Source organism: Hemiscyllium ocellatum, chromosome 6 (assembly GCF_020745735.1).
Source record: "Hemiscyllium ocellatum isolate sHemOce1 chromosome 6, sHemOce1.pat.X.cur, whole genome shotgun sequence".
In the NCBI taxonomy this organism is placed as follows: Eukaryota; Metazoa; Chordata; class Chondrichthyes; order Orectolobiformes; family Hemiscylliidae; genus Hemiscyllium; species Hemiscyllium ocellatum.
Genome location: NC_083406.1, coordinates 85542754 through 85570334, shown reverse-complemented (window position 1 = coordinate 85570334; position 27581 = coordinate 85542754). Strand labels below are relative to the sequence as shown.

The following is a 27581-nucleotide window of genomic DNA, read 5'->3' as shown; positions in this document are numbered from 1 at the left end:
CATGGAGTACTAGTTAACCCATTTGGCATTCAGGTTTAAAGGAATCTATATATTTAAACTGCAATGCTACATTGTGTTCACAGAGAACAAATTAGGTAGCTAAACAAATTTTACAACTTTGCAGACATTGCTGGAAGGTGGTTGAATGGCATAATTTTTCATAAACCTGACTACAACCTGCTACGGCTGGTGTCTGTGCACAGAACCACAGCCGACTTCATATACTTCAAGAGGAGCTGATTCATGTCCTTAAAAAGCAACAGGTGCAAATTTGCAGAAACAACAACCCTCGCCAGCCTTTCTTCTGCTGACATTTGCTTAGCTATGATGGCAGAGATAGGTCAAGAGGAATTACAAAAACACTTGAAAACCCATTTTATTTTATGTGTATGCATTGCACAGAAGCTTTGGGCCGGATGTGTACATAATTGTTTGAAAACTTGTTTCAGCTGGGAATATGTTTCAGTTATTTTGTTTACATGTTCATTTAAAAACCTTTTCATCTGCATGCTTCCACACAGACTCGCTTCGCTATCAAAATGCTTTCATGGAGATCATGTAAGATTTGCATCTCTACCACCCAGACTTGCTTTATATTGTTTTTATTTCACTAATTGCTCACAGATTCTCTGGGTGGTCCATCTGTGAACTAGATAATAGTGTGGCTAAATCTGTCAAATGTTTTCGTGTCTTTTTAACTTGTGCTGCTGTGGTTTCCAACTGGGTCTAATCACTGTGATGTTCCTTTTCTTTGTTCTTCCACAATTCCTTCACACCTGCTTATACTCTGCTATAGAAGAATTCAGACAGGCTTCTGTCGGTTTTCTCCTGCCCTCATTTAGAAGATTCTCTGAATTCTAAGTGGCACAGAGGTCAGGAAAAGACATGGGCTGCATTGTCTGTGATTTGTGTGTGTGTGTGCATGTCCCACATGCAGCCCTTCTTTCCTCCTGTGGCCTTGCTGGATGTCCCTTCTGACTTATGTGCTATTTTGTGTGGAGCCCTTCACTCTCTGTGAGGATATGTGGCTGTGGTCTGCTTGTTTCTATTTGGTTAGTGTTACAATATTTATAGAATTGGATCTCATCGGTTCTGTGACTTTAAAAAGATGGTGGTAAATCAAAGCATCATTTTTCCTGTTGATTTATTTAATTATTCTGGATGTCAACAGAACATTCTGTTTAACATCTTTTGAGTTGTTCTGGATAATGTAATTTGTACACATCTGGGGCTTTGTCAATCCAGATCAACAGAAAATACCAGTCCTCCTGATCTGTGTATAAATCCTAGTCAGTCAGCTCATGAATACCAAAAGGGTATCTCACCATTTCAGAGGCTCTGACCCCCAGCAATGACCTACCCACACTCTGGGTGCTCTTGAAGTGCTATTTTCTGAAAGCCCTTATTGTGTGTATAGGGGAGTTGACTACACAAGTATTTTTCTCAAGGCCAATACAAAACGTTGGTATTAAAGCTATTTTCAAAATCTTTGTTCATTCAAGGTTTCAGAGCTGTAGTTTTCATGATGCAGAGGGTGGGGGAGGTAATTCCCTTTCAAATGTTGTAAATAAATAATTACAGTTAAGCCCCTGACACCAAATCTTAATGAAAGCTTTATTTATCCTCTTCATTTGCCCTTAGCAGATGGTATTTAAAAGCCTATCCAAGCCTTTTTTCATGTTGTGATTCATTCTAATGCTAGTCTTTGAATAAAATGGATATTTAACTTTTAATCATTTTTTAGACTACTCAAAGTCCATTGTCATACAAGCCTAATCCTCCATCAAATCCCTCTCCCAAAATTCTGATAAATGTTGGTTATTAAGTAGACAATGATGTTGAAAAATCGCAATATTAAATAGATTAGGTCAAAGATATAAGTTTGCATCTGCCATTCCAGAACAGACAACTGTGATGTGGCATTCCCACAGGAACATCCAATTTTTCGATTTTAATTTTCTGCCATTTGAAAGCATTGATTTATGTTGAGGTGTCCACAAACACCTTTCGAAGTCTTGCCCAAGCAGTTACTCTGCATGGTTGAGCCTTCATGATAATTTTGGTAACAATCTAACTAGGGGAGACAGATATGCCCAGTCATCTCCCCCATTCTTTGTTTGCATGCATACATTGATTAACTCTGGAGTGGAGGCCTCAACTAAGTTTTTCCCCCCACCCAACCCTTTCCTTCATTAGCTGATCACCATTGTAATTAATGTCATCACAATACCTACTGCTCCTTGTGTGCTTTCCACTGCTTTGTTAGAAGAAAGAACAATAAAAGACAACAAACTTTGTCAACTGCAGTATCTGTTGTCATCATTCTTACTTGGAAACCTATCATCATTCCTTCAGTGTCCAAGGATCAAAATCCAAGAACTCCCTCCCTAACAACATTGTGGGTCTACCCACACCAAATGGACTGAAACAATTCAAGAAAGCAGCTCGTCATCCTTTCTCCCTGGCAACTGGGGATGGGCAATAAATGTCAGCCCAATCAGCTCACTTCCCATGAATTGAAAATAACTGTGTCAAAAAGTGATAAATGATACTTTTTAAAATTGCAATTTAAAAAAAATGCTATACAGCAGAGTGCTAAGGAAAAGTGAGCAAAATAACCTCTGGTTTTACTTTTTCAATGAAATTGAATGTAAGCATGATGATTGAAATTAATGGAAAATAGATGTATAGATGTTGTTCAACAGGACTTTTCACCAAGTTATAAATAGGAGTAAAATAATTCAAAACTATATTCAAGATAACTAACCAAAACACGAAGAAACAATTATCAAGCAGTAGCTGACCTAACATGGGAAGTTTTTTTTAAATACAGCTGATGCAATCTTCTAATGACTTTTTCTCAATTGAAACCTAATGTAGGGTGTGGGACTTATTTAAAGAGAAATGCTAGGAATGAGTACCCAGCCAGATTGTTGTGAAATTGCTCTGTATAAAATATGTTCAAATCATCCAACTGATGGCTCTGTTGACACTCAATTCATCCATTTTAGTGTCACGACCATGAGTGCTCTAACTTTCCTTCACTATGCATTACCCAGTTACTTCAATACATAGTACTTTTATAAATTCTTCTGCGCATCCACGTAATATCTTAAAGATGATAGCTTGCTATCAGTCTGCATCATAGATAGGACTGCTCTGTGATCCCTCAATAATGAGGATGCTCCATGATGTTCCACAAATTAGAAAACTGTTGCTCTCTTGTTTTCCTTTGGTCTTTCCATCTGCTATTTTCCAAATGTAAATAATGGATCATAATAGGTAAAGCTCACTGGCAACATTGTTGTAGAGATTGCTGGTGCCTGTAGCTCCAGAGATGTTTTTGTTTTAAGGCTACCCTTTTTACAGTAATAATTTGATCAATGGCCTAATCTTAGATTTGGTGTGATTAAGTTCATACTCAATTTTTATTTAGGGAAGGATCAATAACATTAAGAGGAGTAATTTAGAAGACAAACGCAAAACGACACTAATAAGAAACTCAAATAAAAATAAAATAAAATGGTTACTAAAGATCTGAAATACAAACAGAAAATGCAGGAGATACTCAACAGGTCTGGCAGAGAGAGAAACATTAAAGTTTTGAATCTAGATGATCCTCTAGAAGAGCTAAATCAAGTAATTGATAGGAATTTTCTTAATTGATTTCAATAACCAAACTGGTGCAGATATCAAGACCTTTACAAAGATGTTTTTTTTCCTGGAGCCATTAAATTGAAGGTTTGTTTTATTTAACTCCGCCTGTTCAGTGGTATTATGACACACCTCTGGAGAAGGTGGTGCTTGAACCCAGTGCTCCTGGTCGAGAAATGGAGATAATACCACTGCACCAGATGAGCCCCTGAAAATTTGTTTCATTTTTATTTTATTAATTAATTTTTCTAATCAACCTGTTCAATGGCCTAATGGATATGTTCTTACACAACTCTGGAGCGGGTAGGCCTTGAACAGGCCTCTCAGTCCAGGAGTAGGAACTCTACCTCTGCACCACAAGAGCCCTTTAAGGTTTGTTTTATTTGTGGTCAACCATAACACAGAAACCATGCTCATTGTCAGCATGTGTTAATCAGCACCTGCTATGTTAATTGTTGACTGAGAAGATTGTCCCTATTAAATTGCAAACCTAATAACTCACCCGGACTTTGTAATTTATTGTGAACATTTCTCTTAATATGAGTTCATATTCTAGATGTGTACTTGTTTAGGTTAAGACCTGCATGCTAGTATCAAAGCACGACTTACCACTTCATAATGTATGGAACTTACATGTGCTTTGTTTTGCTCCATAGTCTGAATGAACGTGCTTATCTGTTAAAAAGAGTGTTTAGGAAAACCCCTTCAAACCTCGTCCGGACCCATTCTGCTCATGGTCTGTCACGTAAGTATTGCATTACCTCTCACTGCTGTGATTACACATTTATGTGGAAAAGAAATGTTTGTTCCTTCAAACAAAATGCAAACAGGAGAGTGTATTCATTTTCACTGAATTTTTTTAATCAGGCCTTTTCCAACCATGAGAACATTTTCATGTGTAAACAACAGGAAATGTGTTAAAATATGAGAGTCCATGGACTAATGGTGTACCTTCAAAATTTAAAAAAGCGTCGCACTATTTTTGCTCTACTTTTAACTTAATTATATTTTTTTCTCTGGTGCTCTGTTATCTATTTGAACTTTGTCAGCTTTTTCATAGTTTTGGTGATGATGTGAATAGGTTGTTGAAAGCTAATTTCAACATCACATATGACACCGTGGTTATGAACAGCCTGGTTCATCTTCAGTAACCAGCAAGATATGTGGAGTTCGTATCCCTGAGATGGAATTTGTAGTGGAGACTAAAGACAATGACATTGATATTCCCAATATTATCTCTATGACACCACCTCCCCCTTACAGGGGATAGTTCTACTGAACGTCTCACTAGATGCCCACTGTCCATGTCAAGATGGACTGCCCTCCAATGGGGTTCGGTGCTGCCCTGCTAGGGCCTGCTGTAGGTACTTGGAGCTAAAAGTTATCTCTTGGTAGGCAAATTAGTAATGCAACAGACAGAAGAATTCAACAAAGAATATCTCAGGCTTAACTTCTGAAAAAGCCTGAAATTTTACTTTTGGCTTGATGACAAGTATGGATCCACTTAGTCTGTTCTGTCATCTCCACCCAGGCATCAAGGATAGATTCTATGAGACACTTGGTGCTGGGAACCAAGTGTCTTTATTGGTCAGAGCATTTAGTATAGGAGCTAGGACATCATGTTGTGGCTGTACAGGATATTGGTTAGGCCATGTTTGGATTATTGTGTGCAATTCTGGTCTCCCTCCTATAGGAAGGATGTTGTAAACTTGAAAGGATTCAGAAAAGATTTACAAGGATGTTGCCGGGGTTGGAGTGTCTGAACTATAGGGAGAAGCTGTATAGGCTGGAGATATTTTCCCTGGACCGTTGGAGGTTGAGGGGTGACCGTATAGAGGTTTATAAAATCATGAGGGAAAAGACTCTGTCTAGGACATTGGCTAGGACAACCTTTGTAGAGTTTTCTCTCAGAGCTCTTGGCCAGGGTTCCTATCCAATTCTTTGGCGGTCCCATGAGATCACATAGTTTCAGATGGCCTGCAGCATATACATTGTGATGCACAAGATATTACAATTATGCATGACAGGCTAGATAGACTGGTCTTTATCTCACCATCTGGCCTTGTACTGATTGTAGTCTCATTATAAATGGTTCGTATTGATATTCTGGCTTTGACTACTATCTAGTCTTTCCAAACTACTCCAGTGACAGTTGAGCCCTAATTCCAAATTTCACCTTGGCCAGTCTCTCTCTCTCTCTCTCTGCATCTCCTCTTTTCACTTCTAGCATTCTGAGTCACACGTCCTTCTCCAGGTTGTGCACAGCAAACATCTACATAAACAAGCCAAAATTAATGTTAACAAGCCAGTGCTGTACTGATGCACTGTCAGAGATACTCTCAGATTGAACTTTGTACTAAGGGCTGGTTAACCTGCTTAGATGGATATAAAAGATTGCCTGGTACTATTTCAAAGAAAGAAAAAGAAGGTATTTCTGTTGTCCTAGCCAATATTTATCCCTGAATCAACAACACAAAAACATGTCAATATTATTATTGCTGTTTGTGTAAAAGTTTGCTGTGTTCAACTTTGCTGCTGTGTTTTCTACATTACAATGTGGACTGCACTTCAAAGAACAATACAGCACACAAGCAGGCTTTTTGACACATCAAATCTGTGCAGACACATATTGCTTTTCTAAATTAAAAGCCTTCTGCCTCTATACTGTCTGTATCCCTCTATCCCTGCCTATTCATATGTCTGTCAAAATGTTTTTTAAATGTTGCTGTTGTATCTATCTCCATCGCCTACGCTGGCAGCACATTCCAGGCACTTTGCCACCCTCTGTGTAAAAAGAACCTACCCCTCACATCTCCTTTAAAATTACCCCTTTAACCTTAAACCTGTGTCCCCTAGTAATTGGCTTTTCTATCATGGGGTAAAACGTGAGGTCTGCAGATGCTGGAGATCACAGCTGAAAATGTGTTGCTGGTTAAAGCACAGCAGCATCCAAGGAACAGGAAATTCGACGTTTCGGGCCAGAGCCCTTCATCAGGAATGAGGAGAGTGTGCCAGGCAGGCTAAGATAAAAGGTAGGGAGGAGGGACTTGGGGAAGGGGCGATGGAGATGTGATAGGTGGAAGGAGGTCAAGGTGAGGGTGATAGGCCGGAGTGGGGTGGGGGCGGAGAGGTCAGGAAGAAGATTGCAGGTTAGGAGGGCGGTGCTGAGTTGAGGGAACCGACTGCGACAAGGTGGGGGGAGGGAAAATTAGGAAACTGGAGAAATCTGAGTTCATTCCTTGTGGTTGGAGGGTTCCCAGGCAGAAGATGAGGCGCTCCTCCTCCAGCCGTCGTGTTGTTACGTTCTGCCGATGGAGGAGTCCAAGGACCTGCATGTCCTCGGTGGAGTGGGAGGGAGAGTTAAAGTGTTGAGCCACGGGGTGGTTGGGTTGGTTGGTCCGGGCGTCCCAGAGGTGTTCTCTGAAGCGTTCCGCAAGTAAGCGGCCTGTCTCCCCAATATAGAGGAGGCCACATCGGGTGCAGCGGATGCAATAGATGATGTGTGTGGAGGTGCAGGTGAACTTGTGTCGGATATGGAAGGATCCCTTGGGGCCTTGGAGGGAAGTGAGGGAGGAGGTGTGGGCGCAAGTTTTACATTTCCTGCGGTTGCAGGGGAAGGTGCTGGGAGTGGAGGTTGGGTTGGTGGGGGGTGTGGACCTGACGAGGGAGTCACGAAGAGAGTGGTCTTTGCGGAACGCTGATAGGGGAGGGGAGGGAAATATATCCCTGGTGGTGGGGTCCGTTTGGAGGTGGCGGAAATGACGGCGGATGATACGTTGTATACGGAGGTTGGTGGGGTGGTAGGTGAGAACCAGTGGGGTTCTGTCTTGGTGGCGGTTGGAGGAGCGGGGCTCAAGGGCGGAGGAGCGGGAAGTGGAGGAGATGGGTGGAGGGCATCGTCGATTACGTCTGGGGGGATTCTGCGGTCCTTGAAGAAGGAGGCCATCTGGGCTGTACGGTGTTGGAACTGGTCCTCCTGGGAGCAGATGCGGCAGAGACGAAGGAATTGTGAATATGGGATGGAGTTTTTACAGGGAGCAGGGTGGGAGGAGGTGGTCCTCACCCTGAATAACTTCTCTTTTCAATCATCCCACTTCCTCCAAACTAAAGGAGTTGCCATGGGCACCCGCATGGGCCCCAGCTATGCCTGTCTCTTCGTAGGATATGTGGAACAGTCCATCTTCCGCAACTACACTGGCACCACCCCCCACCTTTTCCTCCGCTACATCGATGACTGTATCGGCGCTGCCTCATGCTCCCACGAGGAGGTTGAACAGTTCATCAACTTTACTAACACCTTCCATCCCGACCTCAAATTCACCTGGACTGTCTCAGACTCCTCCCTCCCCTTCCTAGACCTTTCCATTTCTATCTCGGGCGACCGACTTAACACAGACATCTACTATAAACCGACTGACTCCCACAGCTACCTGGACTACACCTCCTCCCACGTTGCCCCCTGTAAAAACTCCATCCCATATTCCCAATTCCTTCGTCTCCACCGCATCTGCTCCCAGGAGGACCAGTTCCAACACCGTACAGCCCAGATGGCCTCCTTCTTCAAGGACCGCAGATTCCCCCCAGACGTGATCGACGATGCCCTCCACCGCATCTCCTCCACTTCCCGCTCCTCCGCCCTTGAGCCCCGCTCCTCCAACCGCCACCAAGACAGAACCCCACTGGTTCTCACCTACCACCCCACCAACCTCCGTATACAACATATCATCCGCCGTCATTTCCGCCACCTCCAAACGGACCCCACCACCAGGGATATATTTCCCTCCCTTCCCCTATCAGCGTTCCGCAAAGACCACTCCCTTCGTGACTCCCTCGTCAGGTCCACACCCCCCACCAACCCAACCTCCACTCCCGGCACCTTCCCCTGCAACCGTAGGAAATGTAAAACTTGCGCCCACACCTCCTCCCTCACTTCCCTCCAAGGCCCCAAGGGATCCTTCCATATCCGCCACAAGTTCACCTGCACCTCCACACACATCATCTATTGCATCCGCTGCACCCGATGTGGCCTCCTCTATATTGGGGAGACGGGCCGCTTACTTGCGGAACGCTTCAGAGAACACCTCTGGGACGCCCGGACCAACCAACCCAATCACCCCGTGGCTCAACACTTTAACTCTCCCTCCCACTCCACCGAGGACATGCAGATCCTTGGACTCCTCCATCGGCAGAACATAACAACACGACGGCTGGAGGAGGAGCACCTCATCTTCCGCCTGGGAACCCTCCAACCACAAGGAATGAACTCAGATTTCTCTAGTTTCCTAATTTCCCCTCCCCCCACCTTGTCTCAGTCGGTTTCCTCAACTCAGCACCGCCCTCCTAACCTGCAATCTCCTTCCTGACCTCTCCGCCCCCACCCCACTCCGGCCTATCACCCTCACCTTGACCTCCTTCCACCTATCCCACCTCCATCGCCCCTCCCCCAAGTCCCTCCCCCCTACCTTTTATTTTAGCCTGCCTGGCACACTCTCCTCATTCCTGATGAAGGGCTCTGGCCCGAAACCTCGAATTTCCTGTTCCTTGGATGCTGCCTGACCTGCTGTGCTTTAACCAGCAACACACTTTTTTCTATCATGGGAGAAAGACTGACTATCCATGATTTTGTAAACTTGTAGAAATTGAACCCGTTCTGTTGGCATCACTGTGCATCACAAATGACCATCCAGCCAACTGAGCTAACCCCTTTGGTAAAACCACTTCAGTAATTAAATGACTGCAAAGTACTTTGACACATCCAGTGATCACAATTTAAATACAAGTCAATCCTTCCTTACTGCCACCTTTTGACAGCCCATGATTCCTCTCTTGCTTTCTCTTTGATAATGTCTCGTCCTCTCAGCATCAATTTGCCAACCAATTAGCACACTGTTCCAGTCGTATAAATTGTGTTTTTTTGAAATTTGGCATTTGTGTTTGTCCTGATTGGTGCAAGATGAAAAGCTTCAGCAACATGTGTCTCTCTCTTCATCAATATTCATATTTACTTTGCACTAATGACCATAGTGGGAGCTCTTAAGGCTGTCAACCAGCAGTGAAAGCTAGCTCATAGTGCTCTGAGATTGGTGACAAAACAGTACAACACTTAGACAGAAGAGATCATCCCCTCCCCAAAATAAGGGCACTCCAGAGAATGACCATGCTTCTTCAAAGCGTAATTGTGAACAATATTCTTTTGGTTGACATAGCACCACTTCCACTCTAGACTTTAAACACCACCTCACAGGAATTACTTATAATTATCTGACAATCCAAAACTCCCAACAGAACAAGCAGTTATAGAACATAAAACATTACAGCGCAGTACAAGCCCTTCGGCCCTCGATGTTGCGCTGACCTGTGAAACCAGCCTGAAGCCCGTCTAACCTACACTATTCCATTCTCATCCATATGCCTATCCAATAACCATTTAAATGCCGTTAAAGTTGGAGAGTCTACCACTATTGAGTTGCCGGCAGTGTGTTCCACGCCCTACTTCTCTCTGAGTAAAGAAACCACCTCTGACATCTGTCCTACATCTATCCATACATTACTTTGCTAAAAGGGGGACTGGGTACAAAATTTCATGAACCAATGGCTAAAAATCATTACACATTTACAGTGCCAAAATTGATTTAATTTCAATGGCTCCTTCCTTCAATTCAGGGATGTTTTGTTATTATTTGTCATGTAATTATCCTCCTCCACCTCCATTATTAATACTAAAAACTTGGGGAAAACTTTATTCTTCCAAATGTTTTGTAACCTCAATAATATTTTCAGCTAATTGGGACTTCATTTCAATCTGCTCAGTCTGTGACTTCGCATTATGTTTGTAGGTTACTGCCAAGGAGCCATAGATCTATTAATGCTTACTTTCACTTTACAGTTAAGTAAACTTCCTTCAGTCTATTTAGCTACAAGGCATTTGCTGTCCTTCAGCCCAAATTCATTCCCTGGGTAGTAACTTTAAAGAAAGCCTTTTAGTGATAGCTGCCTGTTTACCTAAACGGACCATATGTCTGTTCATACCTGCACATCGAGCCCTTGGGAGCCCTCCAGGACATTGCCAGAATAGTTAACATCATGGGGGGAGGTGCTTAAAGATAAATTCAATCCTTTCTTTGGCTAAATGCCACATTAAAGGGTCATTGATAGTCTTTCAAATCCTGTAACCTTACTACCTGACATTTCTCACCCTTCTATACCTCCAGCTGCCAATATTGTACATCAAGGACCCTTAATATGAATTTTGTGCATCCCTGGCTAGCAGAAGAGCATCACAAATATTGGACCTCCTTGGTTTTTATACAGCAGTGCCATGTCATGTGACACATTAGCAGCACTGCATTTTATTTTCTGATACTTCAAAAAAAATTTGTGTGTCTGTTCTTATATTTTTCTCTATTCTCTCCATGAGAAATAATCTTGTTCAGAAACCTTGGTGCTGTGATGATAGCATTGTGACTATGCTTTCAAACTGTCTTTCCTTTTTGGTAAGATTGCATTTTTCATTACTCTTTGATAATCCACAAATGTTAACCTCTGATGCTAAATGCAAATCCCATACTGTTTGTAGTGAGGCCATGACATAAGTTACAATCAAGGAGGAAGGAAAACAGTACTAGGTACAAACTTATGCCCTGCTATTTAGGATTCAGGAAGGGAAAGGGGTTGCAGAGATCCGCCAGAAAAGCTTTCTAAGGAATAGGCATCCCTCATGATTTCCGATACCTGACCTCACTAATGGCATTTGAAAGATAACTTTATTGAAATAATGAATACTAGATTAAGGTTGAATAATGAATCTTTATTTCACATTCATTCAGGATATCCATTGCAAATAACCCATAGCATCACAGCATGATGCATATCAGTTTACATCCTGTATAGGTCTAAGGCCAAAAACTGGTCCTGTCCAATCTTTTGGCAAGTCTGTAACCAGTAATACTAACACTGAGGTGACTGCTAGTAATAAAAAGGGATAAATCCTTTTGATGACATAGACATATGTAATTTATTTCATGAGAAAAAAAATTACCTTTTTGTTGTGAGGTTATTAACTAACTGTTAATAGATTTCTGCATTCATTCCTGGTGGTGATGAGTAGGGTTTGTTGGTCGTGTTAGTTGCCAAAATGCAATTTGTTTATTGATATCAGAGATAAGTATGAGCCATATTGAAAAAAACAATTATAAAGCAACGAGAATTTTCTTTATCTGGTTAAGGATATCGAACATTTGAAGAAGGGAAGGAGAGGAAGGACATTGGTCTGCTTTAAAATCAGAGTAGAATTTTATAGTGTATATTGTCAGTTACATTTATACAATAGCTTCTCAATGCATGGCAGTACCCAAGACCCAGCTCCAAAGCCATATGTAAGAAGGAATGCAGTAAAATTTTCTGTTTACATTATCTGCATTTTTCTATGTTGTTGTAAAGACCAGCAATGAAGTTTACAAATTTTGAATCAAAAACACAGTAATTAATACAACTATAAGGAAAGCCAAGGCTACTAAATACAAAATAGAATTCTGAAGTTTAATCATCTTATGCCATCCCTCAGAATCATAGTAACAGCAGGATGTTATTCAGCCACTGGGTCTGCTCTTCTATTCAATTAGATCGTCGCTGATCATCAACCTCAATTCCACTTGACCGTGAAACCGTCATATCACTTGATGTTGAGCACTTAAAATGTCAGCACATAGTTGGTTATGGAACAAATGGATGAGTATAGTGTGGTGTTTGTTGGTTGGCATAGCCATGTTGGGCCAAAGGGCCTATTTCTCTACTGTATGACTGACTGTGCTCCATGATGTCACTAATCTCACAAAATCTATCAACTCCTGTCTTGAAAATGTTCAACGACTGAGCTTGCAAAGGCATCTGGAACAGAAAATTCTAAAACTAGAGCTGAGTGAAGAAATCCTCCTCACCGCCATCTTAAATGGCCAGTTCCATATCCTGAGACTAAATCTCCTGGTTTTAGCTCATCAGTCAGGAGAAATATCTTATCTATAGTCACTCCGTCACACCCTAGAAGCATTTTCAATGAGGTCATCTCTCATTCAATGAAACTCAAGAGAATACAGATACTGTCTTTTGAGAAATCTATCCCACTATCCCAGGGATTAATCTGGTGAAACATAATTGCAATGTCTCCACGACAAGTATATTCCTTCTTCGATAAGTGGAGCAAAATTATGCACAGTATTTCAGGTGTGATCTCACCACTTCCTCAAAAAAACTCTCATCAAGTTTTTGAAATATAAAGTCATGCTGACTGTCCCTGATAAGTTATTCTTCTCCAAATGTGTGTAAATCCTGTATCTAAGAATCTTCTCCATTAATTTCCCTACCACTGATGCAAGGTTCACCTGCCTGTAATTTCCTGACGAGACCTCACATGTGGCTAAAGAGGATAGAAAGATCTCTGTCAAGGTGCCAGCAACCTAATCCCTTGCCTCCTTCAGTATCTGGGATATATCCCATTAGGCCTAGGGATGTAGCTGTCTGGGGATATACTTTTCAAGATACCCAACACCACCAACTTCTAAATTTTAGCATGCCCCAGAACATCAACCTACCCCTCTCTAATCTTACCATCATCCATGTCCTTCATTGGTGAATACAGATGCAAAGTACTTGTTAAGGACTTCACCACTTCATTTGGCACAATGCATAAATTGCCTCCTTTGTCCTTGAGTGGAAATACCCTTTCCCTAGTTACCCTCTTACTCCTGATTGTATAAATTGATTTGCCAAAGCATCTCATGGTGCCTTTTAGAACATACTAATTCCTGGTTTAAGTTCTTTTCTTTTCTCCTTTCTTCATACTCCTAAAAGGCCTTGTTTGATTAGTTTCCTAAACCTTAATTTGCTTTCTTTTCCTTTTTGACTAAACTTTCAACATCTCTTGTCATCCAGAATTCTCAAATCTTGCCATCCTGATCTTTCATCCTCATGGGAACATGCTGGTACTGAACTTTGAATAACTGGCCTTTAAAAGATTTCCACATGCCAGATGTGGATTTACCCTCAAACAGCCACCCACATCTGAATTCTCCAGTTCCTGCCTAATACTGTTGTAATTAGCCTTCCCCAAATTTATTACTTTCACCCGAGGACCAGTCTTATCCTTATCCATAACTATCTTAAAGCTTACAGAATTGTGATTATATTCCACAACCTCTTCCTCACACTGAAACTTCAATCACCTGGCCAGGCTAATCCTCCAATCCAGGTCCAATATGGCCTCTTTTCTAGTTGGACAACCTCCGTATTGTTTCAAAAGACTTCTCTATGTACAACTAACAAATTCTGCCTCATCTAAGCCCTTGGCACTGCAGGAATCCCAGTCACTATACACTTTGTCATACCTGTAAATGATAACTTCAGTCATTTAATACACCTGCATCTCTTAGTGTCCAGATTGATGGCCGTTGACTGTCTTTTTGGCTGTATTGGAAGTATTTTAGTGAAATGGCTGCTCCAACATGAACAAAGAAATAAGCAGATTAAGCCTAGCAAGCCATTCAGTTGTATGAATTGCTACAAAGTCTCAAAGAATGGAATTGGATGGATAATTTGGCATCGACCTAGGCACCAGAAAAGACAACGGCAGAAACAGTCCTGTTGACCCTGCAAGCAACGAGTGCCAAAATTGGGAGAGCTGTGTCACAGATTAGCCAAGCAACAGCCTGACATAATTATATTCATGGAATCATACCTTATGAACAATGTCACAGACACTACCATCTTATCCCTGGAAATGTCATGTTTCACTGGCAGGATGGACCCAGAAGAGATGGTGGCACAGAGGTATATAGTTAGGAGAGAGTTGCTGTAAGAGTCCTCAACATTGACTCCAGACCCAATGAAGTCTAGTGGCTTCAGGTGAAACATGGGCAAGGAAACATACTATCGTCCTCAGATTATAAATTGGTACTCCTCTTAGAGGAGCACTTGGAGAAAACACGGAGGAGGCAAGAGCACCAAATGTACTCTCGGTTGGGGATTTCAGTATCTACCACCAAAAGTAGCTCAGCAGCAGTACTACAGATCGAGCTGTTTGGGTCCTAAAAGACGTAGTTGCTAGACTGGGTCTGTGGCAGGTAGTGAAGAAACCAGCAAGAGGGAAAAACATACTTGACCTCATCCCTACCAACCTGCTGCTGGCTGCAGATACATTTGTCCATGACAGTATTGGTAAGAGTGACCATTGTACAGTCCTTGTGGAGACAAAGTCTTATTATTACATTGAGAATAACCTCTGTTGTGTTGTGTGGCATTATCACCATGCTAAATGGGACAGATTTCAAATAGATCCAGCAACTGAAGGTTGGGCATCCATGTGTCGCTGTGGGCAACAGCACAATCTATAACCTCATGGCCCAGCACAGCCCCCACTCAACCATTACCATCAACCCAGGGGATCAGCCCTGGATCAATAGAGAATGCAGGAAGGCATGCCAGGAGCAGCACCAGGCTGGTGAAGCCATCAAACAATACAAGCAGCAGGTGATAGACAGAGCTAAGCGATCCCCCAACCAACAGATCAGATCTAAGCCATCCAGTCATGAATGGTGCTGGACAATTAAACAACTCACTGGAAGAGGAAGCTCGATAAATGTGCCCATCCTCAATGATGGAAGAGCCCAGCACATCAATGCAAAAGATAAGGCTGAAGCTTTCCCAGCAGTTTCCAGCCAGAAATGCCAAGTGGGTGATCCATCTCGGCTTCCTCCATGGTTCCCATCATTACAGATATCAGTCTTTGGCCAAATTGATTCACTCCATGTGATATCAAGAAATGGTTGGATGCATTGGATATTGCAGAGGCTTATGGGCCCTGACAATCAGGCTATAGTACTGCAGATTTGTGGTCCAGAACTTGATGCTCCCCTAGCTAAGCTCTTCCAGTACTGTTACAATACTGGCATCTATCTGACAATGTGGAAAATTTCCCAGATATGTTCTGTACATAAAAAGCAGGACAAATCCAACCTGGCCATCACCACCCCATCAATCTACTGTTGATCGTCAGTAGAGTGATGGAAGTTGTCATCAACAGTGCTAACAAACAGAACCTACTCAGCAATGACCTGCTCAGTGACAAAAAGTTTGGGTTCTGCCAGGACCATTCAGCTCCTGATGTCATTACAGCCTTGGTTCAAACATGGACAAAAAAGCTGAATTCCAGAGTTGAGGTGAGAGTGACAGGCCTTAACATCAAAGCTGCATTCAATCAAATGTGGCACCATGGAACCCTAGCAAAACTGGAAGCTATGGGGGTATCAGGGAGAAAACTTTCTGGTGACACATAGGAAAATGATTCTGGTTGTTGGAGGTCAGGCATTTCAGCTCCAGCGCATCTCTGCAGGAGTCCCTCAGGATAGTGTTCTAGGTCCAACCATCTTCAGCAGCTGCTTTATTAATGTCCTTCCCTCCATCATAAGGTCAGAAGTGGGCATGTTCACTGATGATCGCACCATTCATGACTCAGGAACTGAAGCCGCTCATGTCCAAATGCAACAAGATCTGGACAGTATCCAAGCTTGGGCTGACAAGTGGCAAGTAACATTTGTGCCACACAAATACCAGGCTATGATCATCACCAACAAGAGGCAATCTAACCATTACCCCTTGACATTCAATAGTATTACCATCACTGAATCGTTCAATATCAACATCCTGGGAGTTATTATTGATCATAAACTCAACTGGGCTCACCACATAAACACACAAGAGCAGGTCACCCACTTGCCTGGATGAGGACAGCCCCAACAACAATCAAGAAGCTTGACACCATCCAGGACAAACCCACCTGCTTGATTGGCATTGCATCCATTCCTTCCACCACCGATGCTCAGTAGCAACACTGTGTATTGTCTAGAAGATGCACTGCAAAAATTCACCAAAGATCCTCAGACAGATCTTCCAAACCCATGACCACTTCCATCTACAAGGAGGGCAGCAGATATATGGGAACACCACCACCTCAAGTTCCCCACTGAGCCACTCACCACCCTGACTTGGAAATATATTGCCATTCCTCCACTGTTGCTGGGTCAACATCCTGGACTTCTCTCCCTAATGGCATTGTGGATTAACCCACAGCAGGTGGACTGCAGTGGTTCAAGTAGGCAGCTCACCACCACCTTCTCAAGGGCAACTAGGGACAGGTAATAAATGCTGGCCAGCCAGTGAGACCCACATCCCAAAAAATGAATCATTTTTTACAAATATATTAAGTTCTCTATAAAATACATTTCACTGGATGCCTCAAGATATTTTCACTAGTCTAGATTTACATTTTTGTGTAATGCACAGCCTGAAGGGTTCTGCAGTTTCCAGTCCTTCAGTGCATCATGGTTGAAAGGCCTTAAACAGCGACCGTTCTCCACTGTACTTCTGCTGCAACTGCCTTGCATTTTGGTATATCACTCAGTATGTAGTTAGGAATCTTGCAATGTGCCAATCTGCAACACTCACTCATTCTTAATTGAAGAATGCTTGGACAAGATACCAGAAGATGACTGGATTCCGTGGAACCACATTCCTGCATTAGATATTATTTTGAACTAGAGAGGGGAGAAAGAAAGAAGTAAGTAAATTAATACACACAATAAATTAGAAACTGGAAATGTGAATAGTAGATCTGTAGAACAGAAATATGGCATCCACCATCCCATTGATTCCATGTCTAAATGAGAAGTACATTATAGTTTTCAGTTCATTTAAATCAACCAAGAAAATTTTTGGCTGAGTCATAACTAGCACACTGTACACAATTTACTAATTTTTGCAAATGTTGGTTTTGAATGTACAACTGAATTATTATTGACCAAAAGGAGTCAAAATTTCTTGGATGAACTTTGGACAAAATTTAGCTACAACAGTTTACACTTTTTCCAAACAAAGTGTTAGATAAATGTCACATCTGAAATTATTGAAAAGAATATGGGACATCCTACAACTAGACAATGACCATCATAACTGTTTTTTGTTTGGAGTCCAATGAAAACTCAGTTTACTTTGAATTTGCTCAACTACTGTCAGTAAACTAACATTAAAAAAGAGATGGACAGCTGCAGTCAGAAACCATATGCACATCAAAAAATGTCCAGTGGGTGGATCAACTGCTTAGCTCTCCCATTACAAGCCAGCAGTGTGCTTAGCAATTGCTAGCTTCCATCAAATTTTACAAAGCCATATATAAAGTAACTGGCTTTCTTCAAAACTGCCCCACAAAGTATACACAGGTGATTTGACAAGCATTTAGGATCTAAGAATTTCTCAAAAACAGAAATAAGCCCAAACAAGCATTTTCAACTGTTATAATATAATCCCAACTCTCAGCAACATTTCACGTCTTTATAATACACTGTAGGGTTGTTAATCAATAATTTGGCATTGAACCACACGGAAATACTAAGACAGGTCCAAAACTTGCGTCTAAAATGGAATTGAGAAGCAGAAAGCAATTTCAGCCTGATATCTTATGTAGGTCAGCAAGCATGGTAGTGAAGGGTGAATAGTTGGTTCATGTTTAAATATAGGCAGCAGAGTTTTGGATAAGTTCAAGTTTATGGGAAGTGTTTATGGTCTTTTTCTGGCAGGGAATACCATAAAGTTTCCTTAACTGAGCACTTTTGCAGGGGATGGGCAAGGCTTTGTGCAACTCATTTACCTTCATCCTAACTGAAATCCTTAAGTGGTTTGTGCAGCTTCCCAGCCAGACACCCCTTTAAGACTGGTGGAAGGAATCCATAGCACAGGGGATGCTACTCAGGCCCCAGCCCAGGAGAAGAGGGATTCTTGTTGAGAACCCCATTTCCACATGAGGCATCCCCTCCCACAGGTGATCCAACAGTTGCTCTGTCACCATCCCAAGACCCCAGGCACTTAGCTGATCCTAGACTTTGAATCTGGAGATTGCTTATAATTCCAATCCTTACCACTGTTGCAATACAGCCCTTTTGAGATAGGGCTTGAGCAGAAGTCCTTTTCCGAAACACTTAATGCTGCTCGGATGGTTATCGTCTTAGCTGCAGGGATGCTGTGTTGGCAGGGTATATTAACCGCCGAATTTTACAGTTGGCTGGTGGGTCATCCTGCCTCCAAATGAAAGGATGCCCTGCGATGGATGTCGGTTAGGAGTCTGACCAGGAGAACATTTGAATAGTTGTGTCAGGAGGTAACAGACACATTGGCAAATAAGCTGATGCCAAAGTAGAGAAATGCAATTTATAGCAATGAAAGTAGTGAGTGTTGGTAATGGAGAAGATTTCATGTCAGAATCTCAGCTTAAAATCAAATGGAATGCCAAGGTACCAGCAGTGGCAAGGAGGAAGAGTAAAACCTGTGTCTCAGGAACTGAATTTGTTTTGAAGACCTCAGACAATGGCCCTCAGATAGACAATAGATCCATCAGACTTGAGTTTGTTTGGACGATTCAGTTCTATAGCATTCATGCTTAATTCATTTTTACTCCAAGCTTATTATTTTTTAAAACCTTCAATTTTATTATTTAAGCCCTCAATATAGAAAATAAGTTGCTTCCCATTTGCTTTGTCAATCCCTTTTAATAGAATTGAGAATTGCAACTAGATAACCTGTCTCATTTCCAGAAAAATATAGAACACAAGTTCAATAACCTTTCTTTATACCTTAAACCCTTGATGTTGCAAGTCACCTCTTCCCTTGTGATTTCTCTTACCCCAGTATATGTGGACATAGAATATTAGCATTTTGCAGCAATCAATGCTGTGAGTTGCCATATAATTTAAGCAAGTTTTTTAAAAACTGGGCATGGAGGTATTTACTTTTGAATATAAATGAAATGGATGCCCACATTAGCACTGTTCAATAACTTTGTTCTATTGCAGATGGCTATGCGTTTTCTCAAGAGGAACATGGTGTGGTTTCACAGAGTGACATGGTCCGATCCTATGACACCACCAAACAGAAATTTGTAGCAGATTGAATAGTGTCAAGTTCCTCAAGTATTGAACTGATATAAATTTTTATCAGACATTTGAGCGTGCTGACCGTATTCAGCATCAGCCAATGAAAAAAATGAATTCCTCTTTTCTGTGGCCTTAGCCTAATAGCTTGACTTAACTTTCATTCTCGCACTGACATCAGAGATCTAATGCTGTACCTAAACTAATACTGTGTTGCTGTTCTGATCAGATTCTAATAATGTAAAATTGTGGGTGCTTGTGAACAAAATTGTTTAAAACAGTATCATATCTTATGTGGAGCAGAATGGAACTGTCAACTCTCCGACCCTCAACCCCCTTCCCAGTATGCAAAGTGAGAAATATCTTTAATTTTATTTGAAATTGGAGGATGAGGTGGGTGAGACAATTATATGTTGAACTGATTTGACTTTCATAAGCTGAGAATTGTTCTGCATTCACCTTCGGTCATGCAGCTTCATAGGGGAAAGTCATGATTGCATAGGCTCCCCCTGAAAGGCACTGCCTGCATGAGACCTAATGATTATTATAAAATGAAAGCCCGAAAACAGCTCTCCAACTTGAAATAATAAAAATGGCAACAGACCTATTCAGCCATACCTCAATAAGGCTGTCAAAATGAGTAAATGTCTGGGACTTATATTTTTTAAACATTTTGGTGAGTCTATTCGATGTTTGTGTAAAAAATCTCATGTCTGATAATATTCCACAGCAGCATTTCTATGTAACATTCAAATTATTAATGCAGAAAAATCCTTTGCTTTAGATTAGTCATTTCGTGATTCAGTAAATTGGTGTCCTGGGATAAGGAGATGAGTGTTCACCAATAGTATCTCATGCAATATTCACCTGATTTCAACTTCCTTCCTGGAGAGAGAATGAGCTGAGAGCAGGTGTTTCTCTTCCACACCTGAGCACCGATGTAGACTACTCTGACACCTAGCCAGTTACAGTAGTTCATTGCCAGAGATTTTGCATTAGGTTAACTTTGCAGTAACACCAGTCTATGCCCCCGAGAGACTATGGGAAAAGAAGAAAATGAATAACATCCCTTCTTCTTCAAAATGCAGAACTCCTTTAGAATTTTGGTTCAGAGATCAATTGAAGCAAGGCAAAGAAAATCCTGTCTGAGCCACAGTTAGTGTCTGGATTGTGTTTTTTGTTATTTGAAGGGACATGCAGAAATAGGCTCGGGTAGCATCTTTTTAAAAAAATATATAACTTCTCTATTATCAAATTATCAAAGTGTGCGAATGTTAAATTAAAGTAGGGAAGGTTACACACTTTGCATGGTCTGTACGCTGTTCTGGTTTTTTCATCCCCATTAACATTGTTTCTATTTAATGTAATAATATGGAACTATGCTTTTGTTTCACATTAACCATGTCATCAAAAATCACTTGTGTACATACAATTACAGTTTCCTTAAATGTCCCTTGTATTCAGATATTTTTATTATGAGCTGGTCCATAGTCAGACTCTGGATGTATTGCTTATCAACAAGTGAAATTGTGCATCTTGTGTATCATTTCTAAAGGTTTTTCTTTAAGTATCCTTTTAGACACGCATTCGTAATCGATGTCTGCGGAATGGAGTGACACTTCAGTATTTAATTAATTCCCTGCAGATTCCCAGTGTCCATAGGTCTGCAATTTTTTTTTTGCAGTGATACAGGTTTCCTTGACCGATTAATATTCGCTGGTACTTTTAATACAAGGAATAAATTGCAGCAGTTCTTTCCATGTCTTGAAGCAAATTCCTATTAACTATTAACTGCTTGACAGTGGTGTTAATAGTTGCAGTAGATAATTCTTTAACAGCTTTTGAAACAGTGTGGACCTGCTTCTACAACACAGAAAAAGTTGTGAATAAAAATTTTATAGCTGTCTATGTCTGATTTGTGTTCTCTTGTTTTGAAATCACAGCTTTAAGTAAGAAATCCTCTTAAAGATGTTTTAAATTTGCTTAATTATTGTTTTAAATTAAGCAGCTGTTGCAGATGTGAAACACTAACATAGTTGCAATATAGTTTTGCCAAAGTGACATCGAAAATATATTGAGCCCTGTGATCTATACTCCTCCCTAAGCAACAGGGCTGCAATTTTCAGTGTTTGACTCAGAATGAAAGCCATTTAAAATGACTGTAATGGCCAGCTCTAAGATGCTGTCTTCTGTATCAACAAAATGTTCCTTCCTTCCTTCTCAAAGTAAGAAACTACTCCTCCATGAAGTCTCATAGCATCACAACAAACAAAAATCAGGAAAACTCCCAATGATCATCACATACTGTGCCCCACCCCCCACCTTCAGCTGATGAACTAGCTAATCCTCTTGCTAAGTACCAACTAGAAGAAGTGCCTGAAGGAGCAATAGCACAGACTGTTTAGACCGGTACTTGTTAAGGTGGCTAGGAAATCAGTGAGTGAAAATCCTACTCTCCTAGCCTCATGCTGTAATTGCAGTTGATGGTAATACTGGACAAGTCAGATCCCAGAAAAAAACCTGATCTAACCAATCAAATGTTTAATTTTCACAATTGCTTACTATAGGGGTTAGTCACAAATGTATTCACATGAAGCTCAACTGTTCTGTAACAATGGAATATGATTGAAAATCACACAACACCAGGTTATAGTCCAACAGGTTTAATTCGAAGCACACTAGCTTTCGGAGCACCGTTCCTTCTAAGGTGATTGTGGAACATGAGTTCATTATGCAAAAGATAAAAAGTGCTTTTTATATACATATTCTATACGACAGAAATTTCTTAATAGCTGTTTCCCAACAGTGTCCTTCTATAGATGTTGAAATCCAGATCAATTTCATTCCAATCTCAACTCTTTCAGGTTTATTTGACTGACGTTTTCAGTTTATTTTCTTTAGATTGCAGAGGTAACTTTGCGATGCATTTCTAAATCTGCAGGCACAGACCCTTCACAACTCTGACAGCCTCAACTGTTTCCGTTTTTACAACTTGAAGATGTCTAACCAAGCTCTACTGATTTGGACTCTCCAAAAGCTAAACATGTTAAAAGAAAGTGTATTCCATTCTGGACTGAATACTTGATTCTTCCAAACTGAAGATGGCTTTCTGGTCGGTTGTAAGCTCAGTAGTGTAAACGTCCAATCCAATAGCACTGCAGGAGTTCTCTCAGGCACTTGACTGCAGTCACATGCTTCTTTGGAACTAACATGTTACCAAATTACTTTCTGACGTGGTATTATTTAAAAATCAAATTTTACAGAATTACCCACATAATTCTGCTGCTATTTGGGCGGCACGGTGGTTAGCACTGCTGCCTCACAGTGCCAGAGACGCAGGTTGAATTCTCGCCTCAGGCAACTGTTTGTGTGGAGTTTGCACATTCTCCCAGTGTCTGCGTGGGTATCCTCCGGGTGCTCTGGTTTCCTCCCTCAGTCCAAAACTGTGCAGGTTATGTGAATTGGCCATGCTAAATTGCACGTAGTGTTAGGTGAAAGGGTAAATGTTGGGTGAAAGGGTCGGTGTGGACTTATTGGGCCGAAAGGCCTGTTTCCACACTGTAAGTAATCTAGTCCAAATCTTAAAATACATATAATGCCCCTTTGATCACACTTACAAATCTACCTATTGTGGATGCGTCTATCCATGACATTCTTGGTAGAAGTAACCAATGCACTGTCACTGTGGAGATAAGATTTCACCTTCATGTCTTGGGCCTGGGCAGATCAGCCACGATCTTGTCGACAGGCTTAAGGAACCAAAGGGCCTACTTCTGTTTCTTATGTTTGCCCTCCATAGTGTTGTGTGGCACTAGCATCATGCTAAATTTTAAATAAACCAAGTAACTCAAACTGGGGAATCCATGAGGCACTCTGGAGAATCAGTGGCAATAGAATTATATTCAACCACAATCTGAAACTTTATGGCCTAGTATATCCCTCACTCTACCAGTCCCATCAAGCCAGGAGCTCGTTCCTGGTTTAAGGAAGCGTAAAGGTGGCATATCAGGAGTAGCAGAAAGTGAGGACTGTAGATGTTGGAGAGCAGAGGTGAAAAGTGTGGTGCTGGAAAAGCACAGCAGGTGAGGCAGCATCCGAGGAGTAGGACTGTCAACGTTTCAGGCATAAGCCCTTCATCAGGAATGTCCAGGTCCAGAGAAACCTGGGCACCTTCAAGTTTATATTTATTTTAGTGTTCCAGAGTCACGGACTGACTGCCCTCAGAGTCACGGATGACATACCTGACACAGTTGCTTGCGAAAGACCTGGGCAACTTCAAGTTTTTATTTATATGAGGAGTAGCACTAGGCATATCTAAAAATGAGGTCAACCTGGGATGCTGTTCTACACAACTACTTACACACTAAACAGCAACTTTACACCATTTTGTATCTCTTAATGCTGAGAACATCGGTGAGGGACTGCTATGCTGAAGAGCTAAGGAATACCACAAACAATTAAATCCGACGTAAGCTTTGTAGTCTTGTCACAGTCAGTCATAAATAGTGGTGTTCAGATAAACAACCAATAACAGAAGGCTACACAAACATCCTCATTCCCAATGATGGGTGAGCCCAATACATCATTGCAAAAGACAAGCTTGAAGCCTTTCCAAATACCTTCAGCTTTAAGTTTTGAGTAAATGATCTATCTCTGCCAACTCCTGAAGATTCAGGCTTCACAGGTGCCAATCTTAAGCTGGCTTGATTCTGTTGACGTGATATTCAGAAACAGCTGAATCCATGGATACAGCGAAGTCTATGATCGCTAACAATGTTCTGTCAATGTATGAAGACCTCTTCCAGAATTAGCAATGCTCCTAGCCAAGCTGTTCCAAGTCAGCTACAATACTGACATCTACCTGGCAATTGCCCGGGTACGTCATCTACAAAAAAGACAACTCCAACCCAGCTAACCCCAAAATCAGCAAAGAAAACGGTAGGGCTCATGACAGTTCTATTAAGCAGCACATACTCAACACTAATCTGCCCAATGATGCTCACTAACTACTCAGCCCCTGACCTCATTACAGCTTGGACATGGGAACACAGGAACCAGGTCCATAGGACCTGGACCAGCTATTCAGCCCCTTGAGCCAATTTCTTCCTCTTGCAATAAAGGTCAACATATCATCTTATAATGAGGGAAGACTGTGACATACTGGTAAATCCAGACGAATGTTCTGGTGATGTGAGTTTAAATCGCACCAGGGCAGACAGATAGTGAAGTTTGAAATCAATACAAATCTACAATAAAAAGTTAGCCTGATGATGGCCAAGTAAACATTGACAATTTTTTTTAAAAAAATGTTTCACTAATGACCTCGAGGGAAAGAAATCTGCCAACTTTACCAGATCTGGCCAACATGTAACTCCAGACCCACAACTGACCTTAACTACCATGTGGACAGTTTGGGATGGGCAATAAATGGTGGTGTAGCCAGTGACACTCATTCCATGCACAGATAAACAAAAGTGCTTACTGTACTTGCACGTGAAGAAGAACATCTAGGTCCTTTTAGACATCACTATTCAAAAATTGCTCAGCATATCCATTCCTCGCACCAAAGTGAATTACCTTGTATTTATCCACATTACATTCTATCTGCCATGATCTTGCTAACTTATTCAGCTTATCCAAATCCCTGAAGCCTCATTGCATTATCATCATAATACATATTCCCAACTAATTTTCTATCATTGGCAAACTGGGTCATATTATAGTTTGCCTCCATCCAATTCATGGAAAAACTTGTGAATAGCTGGGGGTGGGACTAGATTGGGTTGGGATATCTGGTCAGCATGGACGAGTTGGACTGAAGGTTCTGTTTCCATGCTGTACGTCCCTACGACTCTAGCACTGATCCTTGCGGTACTTCACTAGCTACAACATGAAAAATTGAGGATGGCCCAATCTATGTTTTGTGTCCATGAACCAATCCTCAATCCATAGCTGTATACAATTCACTATGGTTTGCACGCTAATTTTATTCATTAACCTCCTCTGTGAGAACTTATTGAAAGTCTTCTGAAAAACTAAATATTCATTGGTTCCCCATTATTAACTCTGCCAGTAGTGTCCTCAAAAAACACCGTCAAGTTTATCAAACATGATTTTCCCTTCATAAATCCATCTTAACTTTGCCTAATCAGATCATTACTAAAGTTTTCAATTATCACGCTCTTTATAACAGATTATAGTATTTTCCCAACTATTGATCACATTATGACTGATCTGTAGTCCCCATTTTCTCCCTCCATCTTTAATAAATAGCAAAGTTTCACCTGCAACATTCTAATCTGCAAGCATGATTTCAGGATCTATAGAAATTTGAAAGATAATCACTATCCCTATAGCCACCACTTTCAATATTCCTGGACTGAATCATCAGATCTCAGGGATTTGTCAACTTTCAGTCTTGATAATTTTCCAACACTTTTTTTATGAATGCTAATTTCTTTAAGTTCTTCATTCTCATTGGTCCCTTGGGTCCCTATTAGTTCTTCTGTCTTTCTTCATGAGGACAGACATATAGTAATTATTTAGCTTCTCTGTCATTTCCCTATTTCATCCCTCTTCAGGATGATTAATAACTTCTTTAGTTAAGACATGAACAAAAGAGCTAAACTCAAGAGGCAAAGTGAGACTGACTGCCCTGACAATAAAGGCTGCATTTGATTGAATGCAGAATTGAGGAGCCCAAACAAAACTGGAGTTAACGGAATTCAGGAGGAATCCACTGGTCAAAGTCATGCCTCACACACAAAAAAATAGTGTAGTGTTAGAGATCAATCATCTCGAATCCAAGACATCTCTGCAGGAGCTCCTCAAGGTAGTCCCCTTGACCCAACTGTCTTTAGCTGCATTATCACTGACTTTCCTTCCTTCCATCGTAAAGTCAAAAGTGGGATGTTTGTTGATGTTTGCACAATGTTCAGGATGATTCATGATTTTAGATATCAAGAAGCACATATCAATATGCAGCAGGACCTGGAGAACATTTGGATGTAGCAAGGTACATTTGTGCTACACAAGTGCCAGACAATGACCATCTCTAAACAATTTAGAATCTAACCATATCTCCTTGACATTCAGTAGCATTACCATCACTGAATCCGCCATTATCAACATTCTGGGGATTACCATTGACCTGCAACTGAACAAGACCAGCCATTAAATCCCTCAATAACACCTTCCAACCCATGACCTCTACTAGTTAGAAGAATAAATATGGACATACTACCATCTACAAGTTCCCCTCCAACCCACACACCCTCCTGTCTGGAACTATAGTGTTGTTACTTGTTCAAAATCCTGGGAAGTCCTCCCTTTACACCACCACAACTTCCAAATAGAGTATAGTTATTCGAGAAGGCAGCTCACGACCACTGTCTCAGGGATAATTCGTGATAGGTAATAAATAATGGTCTCTCAGCCATGGCCATATCCTGTGAATAAAGAAAGAAATAATTCTTGTGAGTCTTTATTAAGATGATATTAAGAGGTAGTGATGCCCTCACTGCCTACTCACTCCTTTATCATGCTGATGCCTTCATTTACAGCTGCCACTGTCAGCTATAACTTGGTCTTTAACTCTTCAAATTGATTCATTCAATAATAACAAACAAAGTTCAATTCTGTGGCAATATTTATAAGAATATTTCACAAACCTTCTCATATTTCAGCTGATTTGTGCAGTTCAAGCAGGCATGTTCAGATACATGTTAGCTTTTGAACTCTATATTACACCTCATGGTGTATTCCATTTTATATGTTACTGAAGACATGGTGCACTGAACCGTCATTGTAACACAATTCCAGAAAATGTAATTTTACTAAGCGATACATAGCATAATGGATATCTTTTGAAAATATAAACTAGAAAAAGAATGTAAACCAAAGTATGTATGTTTGCCTTATTAGAAAGAGAGGGAAATGAGGAAACTGGTGAAATCCACA

General features: G+C 41.2%; 1 protein-coding gene across 4 annotated transcripts in view; it reads left to right on the top strand.

The window, feature by feature from the left end:
• atp8a2 (ATPase phospholipid transporting 8A2) overlaps nucleotides 1-21530 on the top strand; it is a 564661-nt gene extending 543131 nt beyond the window's left edge. For all 4 annotated transcript variants that reach the window (XM_060826104.1, XM_060826105.1, XM_060826106.1 and 1 more), the window contains 2 exons: nucleotides 4311-4399; nucleotides 19545-21530. In XM_060826104.1, coding sequence (XP_060682087.1) covers nucleotides 4311-4399; nucleotides 19545-19642 — 187 coding nt within the window. In that variant the 3' untranslated portion in view covers nucleotides 19643-21530. The remainder of the gene's footprint in view (nucleotides 1-4310; nucleotides 4400-19544) is intronic.
• The last annotated feature ends 6051 nt before the right edge of the window (nucleotides 21531-27581 follow it).